The 19,514-nt window shown below is 43.2% G+C and overlaps 1 protein-coding gene across 1 annotated transcript; it reads left to right on the top strand.

Moving 5' to 3' along the window:
- The first annotated feature begins 1,901 nt into the window (after positions 1-1,901).
- Positions 1,902-19,514, top strand: LOC135483350 (uncharacterized). Its single transcript, XM_064764171.1, has 33 exons — positions 1,902-2,045; positions 2,325-2,411; positions 2,639-2,698; positions 2,929-3,150; positions 3,378-3,437; positions 3,767-3,961; positions 4,348-6,627; positions 6,808-6,943; positions 7,292-7,446; positions 7,715-7,823; positions 8,003-9,579; positions 10,084-10,222; positions 10,770-10,862; positions 11,248-11,369; positions 11,526-11,573; positions 11,947-12,135; positions 12,291-12,381; positions 12,701-12,847; positions 12,999-13,113; positions 13,441-13,576; positions 13,855-13,981; positions 14,277-14,436; positions 14,809-14,970; positions 15,185-15,233; positions 15,589-15,666; positions 15,925-16,026; positions 16,281-16,364; positions 16,680-16,808; positions 17,132-17,343; positions 17,521-17,649; positions 18,072-18,181; positions 18,546-18,746; positions 19,031-19,514. The coding sequence occupies exons 1-33, from the start codon at positions 2,025-2,027 to the stop codon at positions 19,312-19,314; spliced, it is 7,809 nt and encodes a 2,602-aa protein (XP_064620241.1). The 5' UTR covers positions 1,902-2,024; the 3' UTR covers positions 19,315-19,514.

The raw sequence follows: 19,514 nt of genomic DNA, 5'->3' as shown, positions 1-19,514 counted from the left end.
TCTTGAATGAACGCTGTAGGCCTACATGTACCTGTTCTTTATATCTAAATCTCACGAGATAACTAACACACTTTTTAGATATATCCATGCTAGTAGGTTAAGTACATTAGTCTAGTTTCGCAACCATTCGTCGAAGAGCTACGAGGACAAAATGCGAAACGCCCTCCCAGTTTCCGGGTCAGAATGTTGTGCGCAATGTAAAATCGACCAGGAACCGTATCGATACTGCAAGTGCGTCGTCCGTAACTTATACCCCACCGCCCGTCTGCTAGACACCACCTATCGGGATTTCGGATAACTAAGAAAATAAGAAATAAGGCTCTCATGGCTCCTGCATGTCTTGTCCATATTGTCATGCTTGTCATTATGTCATAGGCCTACATGTTATAAAGTTAGATAACGAGATTTCCACGCTCAAAAGATTAATCTTACCGTCTGTCTCAATTGTCACAAAGGCAAGTTACTGACGTGGCATTATTATTCGTTCGGCGCCAAATTCAAACCCCGAACTGAAGTGAAAGCATGAAAGTGATTGAAAAATTAAGAAATAGAAGGTGTAGGGGCCTAGTATGGGCGGTTATTACCGCAAATAAAGACAAACCAAAGCAAAGACACTTGTGTAGCATATCAAGGACACGTAGATTGATACTCCTATGTGTGCCACATCAAAGACATCTGGACCATACACCACGTCAAAGATAACGATGCGAAGTCAACAGGCGGCGCCACCGTCTTGGGAAAAGTAAAAACGATTTCGACAACTATAGGTTTTTGTTGATATAAGCGACTAGCGGGAAAATGCACATGTGTTGTTATGTCACTATTGATCTATTCGTAGTAGACTGTCGTATTTTGAGATCCCCTTTCTTTTCAACATCATCAATCATACTAGTATATCATAACCATGGATAGAGATAAGTTAGAAAACTGTGTCAATCTCCTTCAACAAGTTGTTGGAATAATGGGGAGAGAGGTGGCGAATAACAACAACGTCAACAGGCATACGGCCGCCAGCAATCTACAGTGGCGCCGCCTGTTGACTTCGCATCGTTATCTTTGACGTGGTGTATGGTCCAGATGTCTTTGATGTGGCACACATAGGAGTATCAATTTATACGTGTCCTTGATATGCTACACAAGTGTCTTTGCTTTGGTTTGTCTTTATTTGCGGTAATAACCGCCCATAGCCTAGGCCTACACCAACACCAACACACACATCATGCATAGGCCTATCACATCATCGCAAGTAGGCCTAAGCACTGCATAAACTGAGCATGCATATTGTGAATGATTAGGAAGCTACTAGCATGCTATTGCTGTAGCCCGTGAAGTGATCGAGTGGAATTGGAATCATCATCATTAAATTTGTGATTTGATTGATCAATCGGTCATCGAGATCAAGGTCAGTGCGGCGGATCAACCGTACCGTGACATATCCTTGACCGTGATGAATAAAATGATAATGATCTATGGTGATGATGCATTCCTGGCCTCTTGTATTGCTAAATACTCCAATAGTCACTCATCTGTAGTCGCGGACAAAGACAAGATCTGACTGAAATGGAGTCTGGAGACGACTATGGCAGTCCAGTAGGCATACCTTTGGTTGGTCTAACCTTACTCTAGTTACTCTAAGGTCTAACAGTCGACTCACCGATGCTGATCTGGTAGAGCTGAACTACTAGTATTAGAGTTCAAGAGATGTGAGGGCTAGGCTAGGCTAGGCTATAGCATAAGACTCTCCCCACTATCTGGAAGTCGGGAAGAGATTGAAAGCAGGCCCCTGAGCCACATCTGAGGCAGAGTAGCCTCTCAAGTGAGAGTCAAAACTAGGCCAGCCATAAAGTTATATTCTCTTGATCATGTAATGATATTTTTCTTTCACAGGGGCAGAATCATGATGCAATGGTTTTGTTGATTCGAGGGATTCCTGGGTAAACAAACCAACCACATCACATTTTTGCCAAGCTGGGACAAGCAGACTCGCCAATTATCCGACCTTCCTGACCTCTGGAACTTTCAGAATGACAACTAAGGAATATATAGTAAGAGGCCAGTGTTTTGCTTGCTCACTTCACCAATTCCTTCCATTCATATCAAAACAGAACATCAAGTTTTTATCATTTAGATTTAGCCTTTCATAGCTTTACTACCCTATGCCAGAGAAGCAAGCTACATGTATTGGTGTTTCTGGTAGAGTAACATCTGTGGTCGACTCCGTGAACTCACCATTAAGTTCAATTATTCCTTCCGTTTTATTTTGGGCTGCACATCTTAGTCGGGAAGAGATAGTAACTATAGTAACACCTCCTCTATTGCCCCAGGTTCTTTATACACATCAAAAACAGAAGAAAGCAAAGGTCTGGCAAGATGGTGTTCTCAAATACCCGGCAGGTGGTGACAACAAAAAGGTATTTATCATGTTTGCCATTGATTAGTTCACCTCTCAAAATCACTCTGCAGATATGGCTGCATTGATTGGCATTAGATGGTGATTATTTAGTCCCCAATTCTGTCATCTGAGCCGACTGAGGCTTTAGCTTCATCTTGGTGTTGGCCAGTACTGACCCAAGAAGGTGGGTATAAGTTTGTCAAAAGCAACAATGAATATGTGACATTTGATATCTTTATCTTCCAGGCGACCTTGTTTGACGATAATGGTAACAGGCTGGAGCAGGTTCACATCAAACCTGGAAAGGTTAGTGTAAATAAGTATCATTAGGTGAAAAAGTATTGTATTAAGAAAAATCATCTGTTTTGATTTAGGAATTTAGTTCAATTCTTAAGATGAAGCATCTTGAGAATAAATTCGCTGTAAATTGTTGACAGTGAGCAGTGAGTAGCATGTGACTTGATGTCAGATTCTAAGGGTGGATAACTTCGGCCTTGAACGCAGACACAGGGACCATAGTTTGTACCTTTTTACAGGTTGAGGTCGGGGATGATTTAGAAAGTGCAAGACACCTGATCACTGTTGAAGAGGTGAAAATCGCAGCCAAAATAGTGGATGAGGGGCCTCCTCCAAAAGAGAACTGGTTTGCGGAGAGTAAGAGACCAAAAGTCCCAGCTGCCAAGCCCCTGAGTGGGAAGGGAGTTAGCTCTGCTCGAGGACGAGGTCTTCCCAGGACTGGACTTCTTCGCAAAAGAAGCGTAAGTTTACTCTTACCCATCTCTGACATTAGCAGGCTGAGGCAAGTTCTGGGAAGTATAAACACTCACACATTTCACATGTCTAGATCCTGATCCGGGCAACCATTCACAACAATTTTAGGTAAAGATCAACATATTCCAATAAATGTATCATTAAGTTTAAGAGCCTAAAAATCATCATCTCTAAACAAGCTTTTTAAAGCTTCTGTCATTGATGTTTTTCACAGGCCTCACTCTACAATGATGAAGGGAATCGATTAGAGAAGGCTTACGTCAAGTCAGGTCAGGTCTGTATTTACTGAGTCCGCTCCCCCCCTGAAGTTATTTGATTTTTTTGTATTTGATTGTTTTAGTACATGCTATACTATAATGGGCTAAATTGCAACTGAATATCTCATGAAGTGTTCCGGGAAACTGCTTGTAAGAATTTACTTGAATATGATTTTACTGCTCAGACAGTTTCTTCCATGTTGGCCAACTTTCAGTGGTGCAAGTCCCAAAACCGTAATATTCAAAAAGGAAATTGCTCTACCCTACTTTCACTGTCATATGCGAAGAAAAGATCGCCACCTAACATGCATTCCTGTTGTTCACATTCGAATTGACATCCTTGCAGGGCTTCAATCCACCTCGGTTGGTGAAGAAACCAAGGCTTGAAGAGGAAACGGAAACTCCAGCTGAAACATCACCAGTTGTTTCATCACGACCCCAGAACCCTTCCAATCTCTTCAGCCTTTACTCCGAGCGCAGGCCTGTTGAGGGTGGTAGTCGGAAAAGGAGGGATGAGGGACCTGCCATTGATAACGCATCGGTTAGTGATCTGGCGGAGGAAATTCTAGCTGAAGATCACCCCAATTTCACAATTGGGGAGGAGGAGTCTCAATAATGTGTTTTAGAAAGTGGACCTGCTGCGAAGTTTTGCTCACCAGGGCTGGGCGAGGGATTCTGAGTGCTGAAATGAATCTGAGAAAATCTTGTTAAAAAACATCACTTGTGAAATTCCTGATCGTTATTCACATTTTAGTTGCCTCTGCCATATTTGCCGCTTATGTTTTGTAGCCAGTTTAGTTTGCTGCATATCTTTTTAATTTATGCCTCATACAGTGTCTTTTGGTGAAGGAACTTTAAAAAAAATTGATTGGCTCTGGTGAGCAAAACTTCCGATCTGGAAGTAAGACAATATTCTATTTACAACAGGAAAGGTCCAAAGGAAATCAATCAGCACCTTCTTTATTGAACCTAGCAGGAATGACTCGGAATCTTGGAGAGACCTGTTGCAATCATGGTGTAGCGTTAAGTAGAATTGGAAGTGTTCCCCGAGACGGGAAAGACAAGGCACACCAATCAGAAAAACGAATACCAAGCTTCGGCAAACCTGGTCTCCGCACATCAAAGCAACTAGCAGAGTGTCCAGGACCAGAACAGACATCGTCGCTAGAATCCATGAAAGAGACTGTGGTCCCACCTATCCCTCTTCGGCGTAACAAGTCCCAGATTCTTGCTCTGATTGGTTCAGAAACAAAATGTGATAATCGTGGTGTGCAGTCTGCCTCTGACCAACCTGGACGTGCATGTGACCAGATTCAGCACAAGAGCCCACGTGAGAAAATGAATTCTGGATCATGTATGAAAGAAATTCAAAACTGCTGTGGTCTTGATAAACATGTTTCTGTTACGAGTGTTACCTGTACAGAAAAAGTAAATGAAAGATGTCACCAAATGCAACTTGGTGCTCATGAGCCAGGACTTGATAATGATGACATGGTCCCCAAAGGGCTGCATGTGAGAGTCGATCAGGATGTGCCACGTAGTCAAACTTCAGTCAGCTGTGATATAAAGTCACAATCACAAGCAGCTTTTCATAGTCGTGATCGTGATATACTTATAAATTCATCAACTTCTCCATTGTGTAAAACTGAATGTCTTGAAGGCTGTAGGCCTAACGTCGCTCTTAACACTTCAAATCCTGTGAATACTGTAGAAGAATGCATTGATGAACCCAAGGCTTTGTCTGAGGCTAAGTACATGGAAAATAGCCAACATACATGTAACATTGATCTTGCTTGCGCTGAACTGAAATCAGAAAGTTGTGTTTTTCAAAGTCCTGATGTTAGTCAGTCATCAGATCAGCTGGAGCTGGTTTCGTGTCATGGTGCTGAATTGGTTTTCAGCACAGATTTGCCTGCAAATGAAAACACTGGCAAGGGATCATTCTCGTCAAATATTAATATTGGTAAGATTGCAGTGGAGGCTGAGAACATTGACTCCAAACCTGATAAAGATGAGGCTGATATTGTTGAGAATTGTAATAGTTCTCTGGATAAACCCTTTCTTGCTGACTTGGGACAAACTTTACAGGGTAACGATGAACATTATTCTGAGACTACATACTCTGGGTCTACAACTTCTCATTCACTAGTTTGTCAGAAACTTGAACATTTGGATGAAATTAGTTTGGCTGATACACCAAAGAGTGTCATTGGCATGAGTGCGCACTTCATGGGGCAGTTGGAAGGAGATTTGATAGCATCAGGAAAGCAGCAGTCATTTTCATTAGATCAGAGCCCGACCTCTGAACCGTTGGATGGGCCTAGTGGTCTGTGTTTCAATAAAACAAAGCTAGTTGTGAATTGTGACGATACTAGGGGTGATAGAGAGGCTAAAGCAGAAGTGGACAGTCTGGTTTGGGCAAATAGGGCAGAATACATGATGAATGATGACGTAACTTTGAGGAATGGTAGAACCAATGGTGTTCAAAATAAAAATCATATGGAAAGTGATTCAGAAAGGATGGCTTGTTCTCAAGATTCAACTCGACTGATTCAAGAGAGGAATGTGCAGTCCTGGGAGTCCCAGTCTGAGCAATGGACTCAGGACACTTTAGGGACTGGCTGTACCCTAGGAGGGGAGAGCCAGTCGGCTATAGAAGACTCAGTTCTTGAAAAGGGGCCAGGAACGTTCGTACCTGTTGTTTTACCTGAAGTTGGTGATCATGATTGTGTGCTGCAGAAAAGGGTCCTGGCTTTAAGAAGACCAATGGAGATCAAGCCAATGGGCCTCGGGTCACGTCTTGTATCAGCTTTTCTGCCAGGTGAAAATGTAAGTGAGGATATGTGTGGTAGGGGAGACAGGCCAGAAACTAGAGACATAGAGAATAGAAGGAACTGCTTTGGCCATCTTGAATTTGAATCCTTACCCCCAGCATCGCACACTAGAGGACAATCTGTTCAAGAGGGCAGCACGGCTAATGCAAACAAGTTTGGAATGATGGAATTGGTGGAACAGGGTGGACTATTCCAGCCACTTGCATCTCAGCCAAGCAGGACACTTCGCGATGGAGATGATCCTGTATCACAGAGAATAGTGCACACTTCGTGCCGTGATGCCGGTCAGCCTCAATCAGAATCCTGTCCTGGTGTTGGAGAATCAATGAGAAGGATGGCTGGTCAGGACGCTGACATTATGAAAGATCATCAGGTACTTATTTGAGCCAAGGGGACTTATATCTGTAGGGTTACTTTATTACTGACATCCTCCTTTTACCAAACTCAACAATGCTAAATATTGACACTATCCACTTAGCACTTCATCCCTAAACTGACCTAATCCTTTATGACTAACTACATGTTGTATTGTGGCTAATTGTTCTACCTTCAGAGCCAGAGAAAAGAAACCTTGTATACTCCCCGATGGTCAAAGTCCGGAGCTGTGGTGCGGCGTACTGCTGAAACGGCTGTCCCTGTCGACAAGCTACCTCAAGTCCATGAGCAGCCAGACCTCGTCGATTATGTTGGTAAGCTGTCAATCTTGAATGATATGCAGTGTCACTGTATGGTCTTGTAGATAACATGCAGGTGTTGAGCTCACAAATCTGAAGATCCTGTGTTCCATACCATTACATGTAGTGACACATTTGTATTTATCTTGGGCAAGTCACTTTAGTTCCTTTGCCTCATCCGACGTAAACCTGAGATTCCTTGTACCTGATGTCTCTTACAGGCCACCCAACACGGATGTATTGTTTGTTATCTCGGGCAAGTCACTTACATTGTTTGTCTCATCATTTGAATGAAGCCTAAACCTGAGATACATGTATCTTGTACATTCACCCTTTCATCTGCATATACACATATAATTTCAGAAGAAGACCCGAGGGTGACGGAGGCTGAGCCAAGTCTCTACTGCCTGGACTTCAACTCAAAACAGGTGGTCAGTCTGAGTGACAAGTTGAACTTCTTCATGCAGAAATCAGAGTTTAACTTCAGTCCAAATCTTACTGGATATCAGTCTTCAGCGGTAGGTAGTGGTCTTGACCTTATCATTTACACAGTCATTTGGAAAGTACTAGTGTGATGAACATCATGAGCTCTGTATATAACATGGTGATTTCAAATGGGTTAGGAGGACTAGCCATCCAAATCAAAACATTGGTAACCAGAAGTTAGAACTGACAACCACATCAGCGATGCAGTCACTCTCAGTGAGACTCTCACATATAGAACAAAGTTGACTCAAAGATTTGGTGTGAATCATGAGGGTCATTCGAATCATGTTGATATTTCAGTCATCTCCAGGCCAAGAGGTCCCACTAGCTAGTCAGATGTCAAACACCAAGGATCATGATGACCAGTTGATTCACCATGTGCCTGAAGAGGATGCTCTCCCATTTGACAGTAAGTACCTGAAGTCACCAATTTTCTCCTAGCCAAGTGGTTAACACTGCTGGCTACCACGCAAAACGCCCCAAATAACCCCAACATGCAGATATGTGGTATTATAGGTGGAAAGCTTCAGCAGACCATGAAGTTGTTGATGTTTTCTTGTTCAGGGTAAAATATTGCGTTTTTTTCAGGTCAGACCCAAGAACAAGCAATCGTTTTCACGGTCCCAGATGTGCCTGCGACAAAGGAGAGAAAACCGCTGAAATCAATGCCATTTGACGATGAGCAGAGATTTGATACGTACAGCCAGTCTCAAGCTTACTCACACCATGGAGGATCTCAGTTGAAGGTCTTGACTCATGATATTCCTGGACAACTGAGTCCCGAATGTCATGATCAAGGTACAAGTGCAGGAAGTTGTGATAAAACTCTGCAGAGTCTGCTTGAGAACTTTCAGGAGGATTCCCCAAGCATTCAACATGGTGTTCCGCCATTGGAAAACTGTGATTCACCTGAACTCTTCACTCAGGACTTTGACAGTATGTGTGAAGCAGAGTTCCCACAAGGACTACCTGAGTTTCAAGGTGTCAATGCTAGAAGTCAACTTAACCGAGTACCTCTACCAGTGGCATCGCCAAAATTTTATTCCAAGATTAGTTTTGGCAGAAATCAGTTCAGTGAAGAGACAAAGTCAGATATGGACATGGATATCTCGCTTGATTCAGATGATTTAAATGTGTCCGGCTTTCAGACGTCTCAAAGTCAGAACATGGATAGACATTGTGAGGTGAGAAGTAGGCCCATCTACTCATCCATACCCTCCCTTCCGCCTCATGGCAATAACTACAGTGAGAAGGAGAACTATCAGAATGAAATGAGTTGGAGGCTTGGGAAGACAGGTTCTCATGTTCAAAACTGTTCTATTGATTCTTGTTGTGATGTCGTTCCAAAGCTTCGATACCCGAACACTAACAGAATTGCTCCCAAGAAAGGTGGTGTTAATGCTAGGACGTGTGATGTTAATGAGTACAAAACGACTGAGAAAACGAACCATGTGTCATCAAAATGGGACAGATATAATAGGTCAGGTAATGACGGTGCCATAGACAAGCCAACCCATTATCATGGGCGGTTTAGTCCACCAAAACAAACTTTCAGTTGGAAAGAATCAAGTTCTTGTCAAATTGAAAATGACTCGAGAGATGTGGCCTACAATCGGAGTACTTTGAACAGTCATCTTTCTGTGGAGCAAAACTTACCAAATGTTCATGGTACGAACTCATACTCAGGTACTCCTGAAAACCATGGTCCCTATTCCTCAAACAAATTGGCTTCTCGGATACAATCTTATCAGCAGACACCAACTCATGACAGCTCCAAGTTTGACAAACTGTTTGCACTGAAGCCAAATGGTAATTGTCAACAGTCTTGTGGTTTTGCACCCTCAAGTGGAGGGTATGGTACTGGTGGTCAAAACTTTGCATCACAGCAAAAAGCATACTCTTTTTCAAAAGCAAGGAGTACATGTACAAATTCAAATTTCATATCACCTGAAAGAGCTCCTCAGCTTGTGGATATTCGAACGCCAGGCAGTTTTGATTCACCAGAGATTGTGTCACCGATGATTATCTCTGATGATGTGCAGGACAAACCATGGATAGAAGGGTACAGAAAGAACAAGGAGAAGGTGACTGTGAAGTCGTCACCGGCGCTGTCTGTGTTTCGCACGCCTGTGATGGGAGGTTTCTCTGTTGCTCCTAAAGGGGAGGTAAGATCATGGTATCATTGATCATAGTGTCCAGTGTGGTTTGGTTGACCTTTACTGAGCCGACTCGCATTTCATTACTCTGCTGGGCTGTCGCCAGATCACAATGAACACCATTCCACTCTCCCAAATGGGACTTGTTTTGTTCAGCTGCACAATGCATAAGTTCCGGCCAATACAGATATATAGACCTTACCAATTGCTGAGGTTCCGACACTAGGCTATAGTCACTTGAGTGTCATTGCTACATGTGTGGTTTGGAGATGGTCTGCCTGGGCCTCCACCATAAAAAGATTGTGCACAGATCACCGGTCCTGCCATTCACTCCTTCAGCAGCAGGTGGAGATGTTCTCCTAGTGCATATTTACACTATGCATTAGAAGGCTGCCAGGATGAGACATCAGTTGATAGGATCGTAGGCACAGCTAACGTCTGTGGATTTGGCTGTGAATGCTTTGTTGTAAACGAAGAAGGCATCATCAGTTTTAAACTTCTCTCCTGTTTCAGAGGAGTCTTGGTGGAGAATTGGCCTTTCCCAGTCAACAAGAAGTTGAATCAAAACCAACGCCAGTGCGCCAGGTCACGATCCAGACTACCTTCCCGAGTGTCCCAGTTTACAAGCAGGTCATCACATCAGCTCTAAGAGGTGAGATAAGTTCAATTTTCTGACAGTTTATTCAAAAATGACTACTGTGGAACCCCGGTAACACGACCACTCATGGGACCGAGGTTGAATGGTTGCATTACCAGGGTGGTCGCGTTAGTGAAGTTGAAAATCCGGGGACAAAATGCATGATTAGGTTTTCCCCCCAAAATTGTTGAACTTATTCATAAGTTCAAAATTCTGAAAAATTTTCAAAGTCAAAAAACTTTTGAGACTGATGATGTTTCTTCATTTTGAGTCGAAAAAAAAGTGAAAATAATATTTGGACTTGAAATTGTTTTTCATCTGTAGCATGATAAATTTGCTACAATGAAGTTTTTAACAGAAATCATGGTAGCATTCATTCTTGGTCGTCATAGCGGGGTGGTCATGTTACCAGGGTGGTCGCTGACCGGGGTTCCACTGTATATTATGGATCAACATATGTATCCCTAGCTTTCCTTGTACCATGACATTGTTCTATTTGCATTTGGCATCTTTCAAAAGCCTTCCTCTTCTTCATTGCTTCACTTTCAAATTTGTGTTCCAGAACACCTGAATATCACCCTGTTCACTGTTTCAAAGATGTACCACCATGCATTAGAGAGAGCTGATGTTTCAAAGTACAGACCCTCAGTGGGAGGTGAGTTTATTTGGCTCATTTGCAATGTCAGCAGTGCATATGATCGTGTTAGATCATTTCAATAGCTCACTGTTGTGTCAATGCACCCCTTGCTTATGATAGAGGGGCTGCATGGTCCAGTTTCTGTCATGCTGAACTACATGCGGTCAAAACATTGGGTTCGGTGGGCTAAGGCGAAAAGGACAAATCACTAGACCTTGAGTCTTACTGGTACTTGTATCTGTGCCGTGATGCTATCTCAGTGACATGGAGAGTTCTCTGATGTTAGCAAATTACTCACAAGGAGGCCGAAGACAAGTTTTGTTTGAGCGGCCTGTTTCAACTTGTTGGTAGTCATCTTGCTGACTCCTCACACTGAGCGTGGTTGTTCTATTCATCCTTGTAGTTTCAGCGAACACCTCATCTTATAGCCGATTCAAAGCAACTGCATCCTCCAACAACAACCCAGCTTGCGAGCATGGCCAACCATCCAAAATAGTTCAAGTGAGAAAGGATGGAAAAAACAAGGTACTTTTTTATACTCTGTATATATTTGGCGTTTTAGCAGCTCTTGCTGTCCCAGTGACATGTGACTTCTTTTATGGTTTACATGTATAGTGTGGATGAATTCCTTGTTTAACCCTCTGCGACAAGAACCTTTCACACCTTTGTTTTATATTTCAGGGGAGATTTTTCTTCAGCTGTAACGCTGCTAGGAATGAACAGTGCAAGGTAAGACAGGTGATTGTAAGGATATAGAAGGCATTCAGACTTTTTTCTCATCTCTTGTTGGGTTGTATCAAACAGAGGGAATTCACTGTCAAGTTTTAATCACCCCAACTACATAGTACATCATGAGTTGAAGACTGGTAAGGGTTACTACCAACTCCCAGCCTAGATAATAATAATGTCTATTTACTGTGTTGAGAAGGATCAGTTCAGACCATCTTGCTGTACACAGTATTCTCTTTGTTGGAAACAAGTCCACTTGGATGTCTCACTCAAGGGTCTGGTCATACATGTACAATATATCTTTGGGGTCATGAGGACATCTTGAGCAAACAAGGCTGCATATGACACGTCAGGAGTACCCTTTTGTTTTCAGTATTTCAAATGGGCAGATGAACTCAAGAAAGGTGCAGGTGGTGCCTCACAGCAGAGCAAAGTGTACCGGCTCGAGCTCTCAGACCCCCACAGCATCAACACATACTTCAGGGGACAGGGCGTGCGGTTTTATTGCGAGTGTCAGTTGTTAAGGAAGGGCCCAGAGAGACATCATACTAAAGGTTTCCCTGTAAGTTACTCTCCTTGACCAAGTATTCCAAGCTAATGAATGATAATCATGGTGTCACATCACCCTGATTCTTCCATTGTTTGTTGTTCAAAGAGGGTTTAGCTACCACAGTCTGTTGCTCAATACAACGTACTTATCATCTTTCCTTCATCTAGGCTTGGGCACGGAAACGAAGGGATGAAGAAGAAAAGAAAAAGTTCTACTTGAAGCTGTCAAGGAAAGAAGGTGCAGGCTCCTATTCCAAAGGTAATCTCTAAGCCTTGTCATCTTGCTTCGGCTTGCTTGTTCAAAGTCTCAGGGTGTTACATGATTGCACTATTGATGTCCTAGACTTAAGGTTACCTGAGAGAGAGAGAGACAAAGTTTAGAGTTTGAGAATTCGTAGTTGTGACAGTATTAAAGATGGAGTCTGTGCAGTACATTTCATGGCCTGGGTGCCTGTGTCAGTCCTGGTAAACGATCAGCCTCATATAGTAAACCAGCTGATATCTCATGTCTTCATCAGTGTCGGGATGCAATGCTAACTGATGGTGTTACCATGGAAATCATGTTGATGTGTTTTCAGATGACCTGTGGATCGTGTCCCGTGATTTCAGTTTTGAACCTGACTGCACATTCATCGCCAAGAGTTCATTCTACGGCCCAAACTCCACAAATGAAGTTCAGATTGATCCTGTGACTGGCTTCTCATCATCCAAATGGACGAGTGGAGGTAAATATAAGCTGATGTGTCACAGTGTGTCACATACTGTTCGATTAGAGGAAAGTTGGCCAATAGGAGATTTTGTCTCCAACTCAGTCAGTTATTTCTATCAAAAGTTACAGGTTGTTTTTCAATGATGTTGATCCATGTTATCTTCCAGTGGTGTGTCATGCCATCCTTGCCTGTAATGCAGCATCTGAGTTCACATGCATATCAACCATTCAAGATCATCTGGAGGCTAAATCGCCCCCAATTGTCTCGCATCTTATTCAACTGTAAGTATCATCTGTATTGTTCTAGTATTCTATTGTGTCATCGTTCTATCATCCACATCAGATAAAGTCACTCTCTGTGTCACATGAGGAAGTGGTCCTAGTGGTTCTAGTATTCTATTGTGTCATCGTTCTATCATCCACATCAGATAAAGCCGTTCTCTGTGTCACATGAGGAAGTGGTCTGGTTGACTGGGATGGAACCCAAGGTGACAGTACAGCTGCTTAAGTTCGAAAACCAATCTCTACACCACTGTTCCACCATCGGCAGTGAAAGTCTGGCAGAAATAACTCATCATGACATCTGTTGATTCTATGTTTGCATTTTAGGGAGTCGTTAAAATCCCTCTCGAGACGTATGCAAGGTGATTGTACAAGTAGCAGGTCTGGATTCTCTGCCCCAAGAGTTGTGACCACCCCCTTCCAAGAGCTCGAGAAAAAATGTTACATCCCAGAGCATTTGCTGGTGAGTATGTTGTTAGGAAGGATTTGCTTGAGTTTGAGTCCTTTGCTCAAAACTAATGTAATGACTTGTAAGCTTTGACATATGCTACACAGTTGTAAAGTTTGCTTCTGTGGACAGTGGTGCATCCTGTGACTGAATCTATTTACAAACCTCTCATTTGTGAGAGTGTGTGGTCACCATTGCCGTAATTGGGCTAACTTAGAGAAGTGGCAACTGTAGATACTCCAGTGACTCATAGCGAACAGTAGAGCTGAATTTATCTTTTGCTTTCCTTATAGGAAGAAGAAGTGATAACTTTTACTGAAAAGTACTGCCTCAATGTTGATCAGGCATCAGCTCTGAGGGGTATAGCTGACATGTTTGACTCAGAGAAGGAGGGCGCATCTGCCGTACAGCTTATCCATGGTGAGTACTCCTGGAAAAATTGTACTCATTTGTGCCACTCATCCAAGAAGTGGCCCTGTATGATGGTTTTAGGCTCATAATCTAAACTGTCATCATTATAGTCACCATCGCCAGCTTTACCTCAAATGGTAGCAGTGACATCAAATGACATCAGTCCTACTGTCTCATCGTCAAGTGATGTCTCATATTACAACTTAGGGGACAATGAGGCTCACATTTATGTGTCGCAAGTTGAATACGCACCTACATGTACTTTCATAGATGTTTGTCTACTGATATGCTTTATCATCCCCAGGTGTGTTTGGTGCTGGCAAGAGTTATCTGCTTGCTGTCCTCGTGATGTTCCTCGATGCCGTCTTCAACCACAGTGACATCCATACTCCGGGCGTACCATTCCCTTGGAAGATATTGATATCCTCAACTACTAATGTCGCAGTGGACAGGATCTTGATGGGGTAAATCACTGCTTCTTCAGCCGCTGGACTCTCAATGGACAATCAGTTGTGATGCATAGGTTCGGTCCCCACCTGGACAAATACTTCCAGCGTTGCTCTTCTGGATAATAAAGGCTGAGTAGAGTATGTACTGCACCAAAACGAACCCTTGCACTCATTCACGAAGGATAGGGGAATCTCCCTATTCAGTGGCTGCCTTCTCAAGTCTGGGTTCAGCCAGCAGTGCCACTCCCAGCACAATGACAAGTGTCATGAACTGAGGGTCAGGGGAAGTGCTAGAGCATTAGCCAGTGACACTATCCCTCTGTCGTCAACCAACCAAAGCATGAGAAGATAAGACTACAGATATCATCCCTTTTTCATCTCTTCCAGGTTGCTTGACATGGGCTATGATGACTTTGTGAGGGTAGGCAGTGTCAAGAAGATTGCCAAGCCAGTGCTTCCTTACAGCGTGCATGCTTCAGGCACAGAGTCTCAGGAACTGAAGGACCTTCAAGACATGCTGCGGTCTGAGCTCACACCCACTGAGAAACAGTAAGAATCCTATTGCAGAATAGAACTTGGTATGTGTCCTAGAATATCCTAATTTAGGCCCTCAGGACATCTCTTCATTGAATCTCTTGTTGCCTTTGACACCATTGATGCATGAGCTGCCTGTCTTTTTTCAGTACAAATGTACCTTGAAGGATTCCCTAAGATGAAATAATGAGAGAAAAAAGTGCATCATCTAATTTGTTTTCTATTGCAGTTGTGTGAGGAAAAGTATTGAGCAACACCGCCTTGGTAGGAACAAGAAGGTGAGGATTTAGGGAGAGAACAGATGGGTACTGAGGTTGTAAGCTTCCTTTAATATCAATGTGACATCACTCATCTCTGCTGTAAGTCTAGGCCAAGTGCTAGTTTGGGCCGGGAGCAGACAGTAGCCGGCATGCACAGAATACATCGAAGAATTCCATCACACCACTAGTGTGTAGAGGTGGATAGTTCTCTGCTTAACTCTAACGATTGGAAGATGCATTCAGTGTTTGTTCAGGCTACTTATAACCATTGTCAGCATATACTGCTCCTCTGTATTCCTGTTGTCATCAAAGACATGAACAATAGGGCCCTTGGTGGGAAAAACATTCTGATTTGTTTCTCTCTCGTTTTCAGAAGCTGACAAGTGCTCGTGTTGTTGGTGCGACCTGTGCTGCCTGTCCCTTCCCATGCATGGAGAAGATGGTTTTTCCTGTGAGTATGTCATGGTGCACAGCATGGAATGAGCAAACCGCTCCACCAGCCAAACTTGTCTTTGGGTTGTCACAGTAGGACAGTATGATCAATGTTCGAACTTAACATCAGGACCTGTCATATCTGGGATTATTAGTTCGACTAACAGTGACTCAGCAACCAGGATTCTCCTGCCTAAGAGGATACTGACCTAGTCAGTGAAGTGCCTTGCCAACAGTTATAGGTTAAACCATCTGGTTCTGTTACTCCTCCCCTCAGGTTGTGTTTCTAGATGAGTGCAGCCAGATCACTGAACCATCCTCACTCCTCCCCATCGCCAGGTTCAAGTGTGAAAAACTGGTGTTGATTGGAGATCCCAAGGTAAATATCTTTCTGCAGATGACCTACTTTGGGTTGCTGTACCCATACATGTAGTTGGCGTCACTAAACCCAATACCAGCACGCAAGTTGCCGGGTTTCTACTCAAAGTCAGATTTGTTTCAGTGATTAGAAAATGTTAGACCTTTTGTGGCTTCAAAACAGTAAAGACCTGTGGTTTCTTTTGATAACTTTTCGAAAGATATTAGGCGAGTTATTGCCCTACCGTTGATAACAGGCCTGAAATGTATTTTCAGCAACTTGGTCCCACTCTGCAGGGATCAGAGGCTGCCCACCTGAATGGTCTTGAACAGACGTTGTTTGACCGCCTCTTGAAAATGGTAAGTGCCCATTTCTGCAAATTCAACAATATTGTACTGTGTCGTTCTGTTTACAAGTAACAATCATCGAGAGCAGAGCTATAACGATAAGAGCCTGGGAGAGATGGGGCTCCCAGCTGCGTATTTTGGTTCGCAGAAGGGTGCCACTCCCCTGCCCCTCTCCCTGGATCCATCACTGATCACTGATCTATGTACCGGTAACAGAAAATGGATCTTTCCCAAATGGGAGATGCTAATGAACAATATGGATATCCTGCTCCATTAGTGTTAGCTGTTGAAGACATGCTGTGTCTCACAGGTTTGTTGTTACTCCAGGGCTATGATTCTACACTCCTGAGGACCCAGTACCGATGTCATCCACGCATCAGTACCATTGCAAACTCCCTCTTCTACAATAACCAACTCATTGATGGCATAGAACCAACAGCAAGGCCACCTTTACTTGTGAGTATCTATCAGTACCCTACATCCCGAGTGGCCTACAAAGTGTCAGATATGACAGTGGAAGCATCCACTTCTGGGCTTCAGCTGCTGATAGCTCCCTCTTACATGTATATGCCTGGCTATGGTACAAACTGCTCAACTAGAGCGCATGAGAGAAAGGAGTCAAGGACCGACGATGTCTCATTGAATTTAGCTCTCTCGTTAATTGCCATCCTGGGTATCAATGTCTAATTGTTCTCTTTGCTATCTGAACTCTTCATATATTCTCTTTGCTTTGTTACTAATACTTGAGAAAAGTATTGTGCTTCACCTCAATGTTTCAGCCTGATTTGCCCACCTCGTGTTTCTACAATGTGTCAACTGGCCGAGAGCAACGTGGAGGTGTCGGGAGCTTCTACAATGAGACTGAAGTGGAGTTTGTCATTTCGCTCATTGATATGATGCTCATGTTGGGGGTTGAGGCGGCCAGTATTGGTGTCATCACGTTATACAGAGCCCAGATGGTGAGATTGGGAGTGGCTCTACAAGCATGCAGGTGAGTGCCAAAAGAGTGGTTCTCAGTTGAATGAATCTGAGAAGTTGATCCAAAAAACTGTGCTATTACAATACATGTACATGCTTTCTTCTGCAATGCGTAAAGTATGACAAGCAATCTGCTCAGAGATTTTTGATAACCTTCTTACGTCTTGAAGATGATCGCTTTCCTTTGCAGTGCCTCGTATGAGAGTGAACTGAAGTCCATCCAGATATCGACCGTAGACGCCTTCCAGGGCGGAGAGAAGGATATCATCATACTCTCCTGTGTCCGAACTCAAGCTGTGGGATTTATAGATTCAGAACAGTAAGTTGATCATTTTGCTGAAAAGATTGTATTTCATGCCTGAGCCGAACATACACCATCCATACAGTGGCAGAAGGATCTTGAAAATAGAGGCATTTTGGAATCATTGTTTTGTATGAGATGTAAAAGCCAAGAAAGAGTTCTTCTATAACTTAACTATCTTGTTCCTATGCCAGGGCAAGTAAGCCACTCCACCCAAGTTAGAAACATGTGTAAGAAGCTTTTGATTGACTCCTATCAGCCACCATGACTAAAGATGGAGTCAGTTGGCCAGTAAGCCCGATATGCTCCCATCTATAGTGCATGCAACAAATTCTGACAAGAGACAAAGCAAAAAACAACCATTGAGGGCAGCTAACACAATATCAAACTGGTTGTCTTGGATGGATGATTTTAATAACTTGTTTGTTGTTTACCAACAGGAGGACTAACGTTGCCCTGACAAGAGCCAAAAATCATCTGCTGATTGTTGGGAACATGAAAAACCTCAGCAAGAACATTCTGTGGGGCAAAATAATCCAGCACTGTCGAGGTGAGTAGTTTTTGCATCAATTTTTGAAGGACAGCTTCCTCTCCTCTGAGACACCAACATCCTTATCATGCCTTTGTGGAAGAGATTCTGAATCTGAGAATCCAAATTCTCATACACAAGAGATGCTTCCTAGAGCTAGAAAGTTCGCTTTACAGCATACAAGCTAGAGAGTACATCTATCTCTTTCAGTGGAGGTCCCTCACTCATCATATAACTTCTGCTTCGGCACTGAGGCATCTCTATCAAAGTTCGTGTTGGCTGCCAAAGTCGCACAGGGCATCCAAACAACCAATGAGTACATCCCAAGTGACAGCGCTTAGTTTCCTTGATAATCTTACCAAGGATAATTGTGTGTCTTATCCAGGGTATCCAAATGGAGTGCAAGAGTCTTCCACTGCTTTGGCCAGCTTCAAGAAACTCCTCCAGCAGAAGAGGTCCTTGGGAGAGGAACAAGTGCAATCAAATCAGATGGGCAAAAGGAAGCAAAGACTCAAGAAGACACATTCACAAGTTGTCCAGACTCCAGACACGTCTCAAGTCACCCAGATAGAGGAACACTCATGGGGTAATCTTTTCTTCACATGCCATGCCAGGGATGAAGTTCTCACCGCATATTGAGGCATGCAGCTCCTCTCTGGGGACTGTGTGCCTCTTTGTGCACTGCTGTCAAACACATGTTCTCATGCACAGCTCAGCTCAGGTTAACACTGCTTTCATCCAAGCCATTCCACACATAGGAAATTGAAAAGCTCATAATGATACATGCAGACTGTAGCTGGCCTTGGTAACACCTCTGCTTCAATGAATTTTCTAATAAGTCTTTCTGATGTCATTGTCTATGCATTTCAGATGATGCCCAGAGAGAAGTACCACATCAAAGTGTGATGGAATCTCCTGCGATGAGTCTAGATTCTCATGATATTGACATGATTCTGACCAAACCTAATCAAAGGCAATGGGATACCATCATTGACGAGACTGAATCTCCTGTAATAAGTCACGATTCTCCTAACAGTGACACAGTACCGGCCAAACCCAAACAAAGACGCCGCCATACTATTGATGCGTCATTGTTCGATGAAGATTGGATCAACAATCAAGAAGAGGAGGAATTACCAGAGTTCACGCATTGACATTTGACTCTCATTCTATTTTGTTTTGATCACATGTTGTCCTACAATGATGCTGTACTCCAATATAAAGCCTCCTGTGTACAGCCACTGCCAGTTTGATATGACATTCACACACAGCTGCCTGAAGTGTATCCTGTTTATGTCCAAAGTCTTTGCCATTGATTTCTGTATAAAACGTCCGATGAAATAATTGTTTTTGA

Source organism: Lineus longissimus, chromosome 1 (genome assembly GCF_910592395.1).
Source record: "Lineus longissimus chromosome 1, tnLinLong1.2, whole genome shotgun sequence".
Classification (NCBI taxonomy): Eukaryota; Metazoa; Nemertea; class Pilidiophora; order Heteronemertea; family Lineidae; genus Lineus; species Lineus longissimus.
Note: the sequence above shows the minus strand (reverse complement) of the source record. Positions and strands in the feature narration are given on the sequence as shown.

What these genes read in the sequence shown, in the direction of transcription:
- LOC135483350 (XM_064764171.1), top strand. Translation starts at nt 2,025, where the DNA reads ATGACAACTAAGGAATATATA. An exon ending in CTGCCATTGATAACGCATCG is followed by an intron (nt 3,962 to 4,347) that starts GTTAGTGATCTG and finishes TATTTACAACAG; the next exon opens with GAAAGGTCCAAAGGAAATCA. An exon ending in ACATCCCAGAGCATTTGCTG is followed by an intron (nt 13,577 to 13,854) that starts GTGAGTATGTTG and finishes CTTTCCTTATAG; the next exon opens with GAAGAAGAAGTGATAACTTT.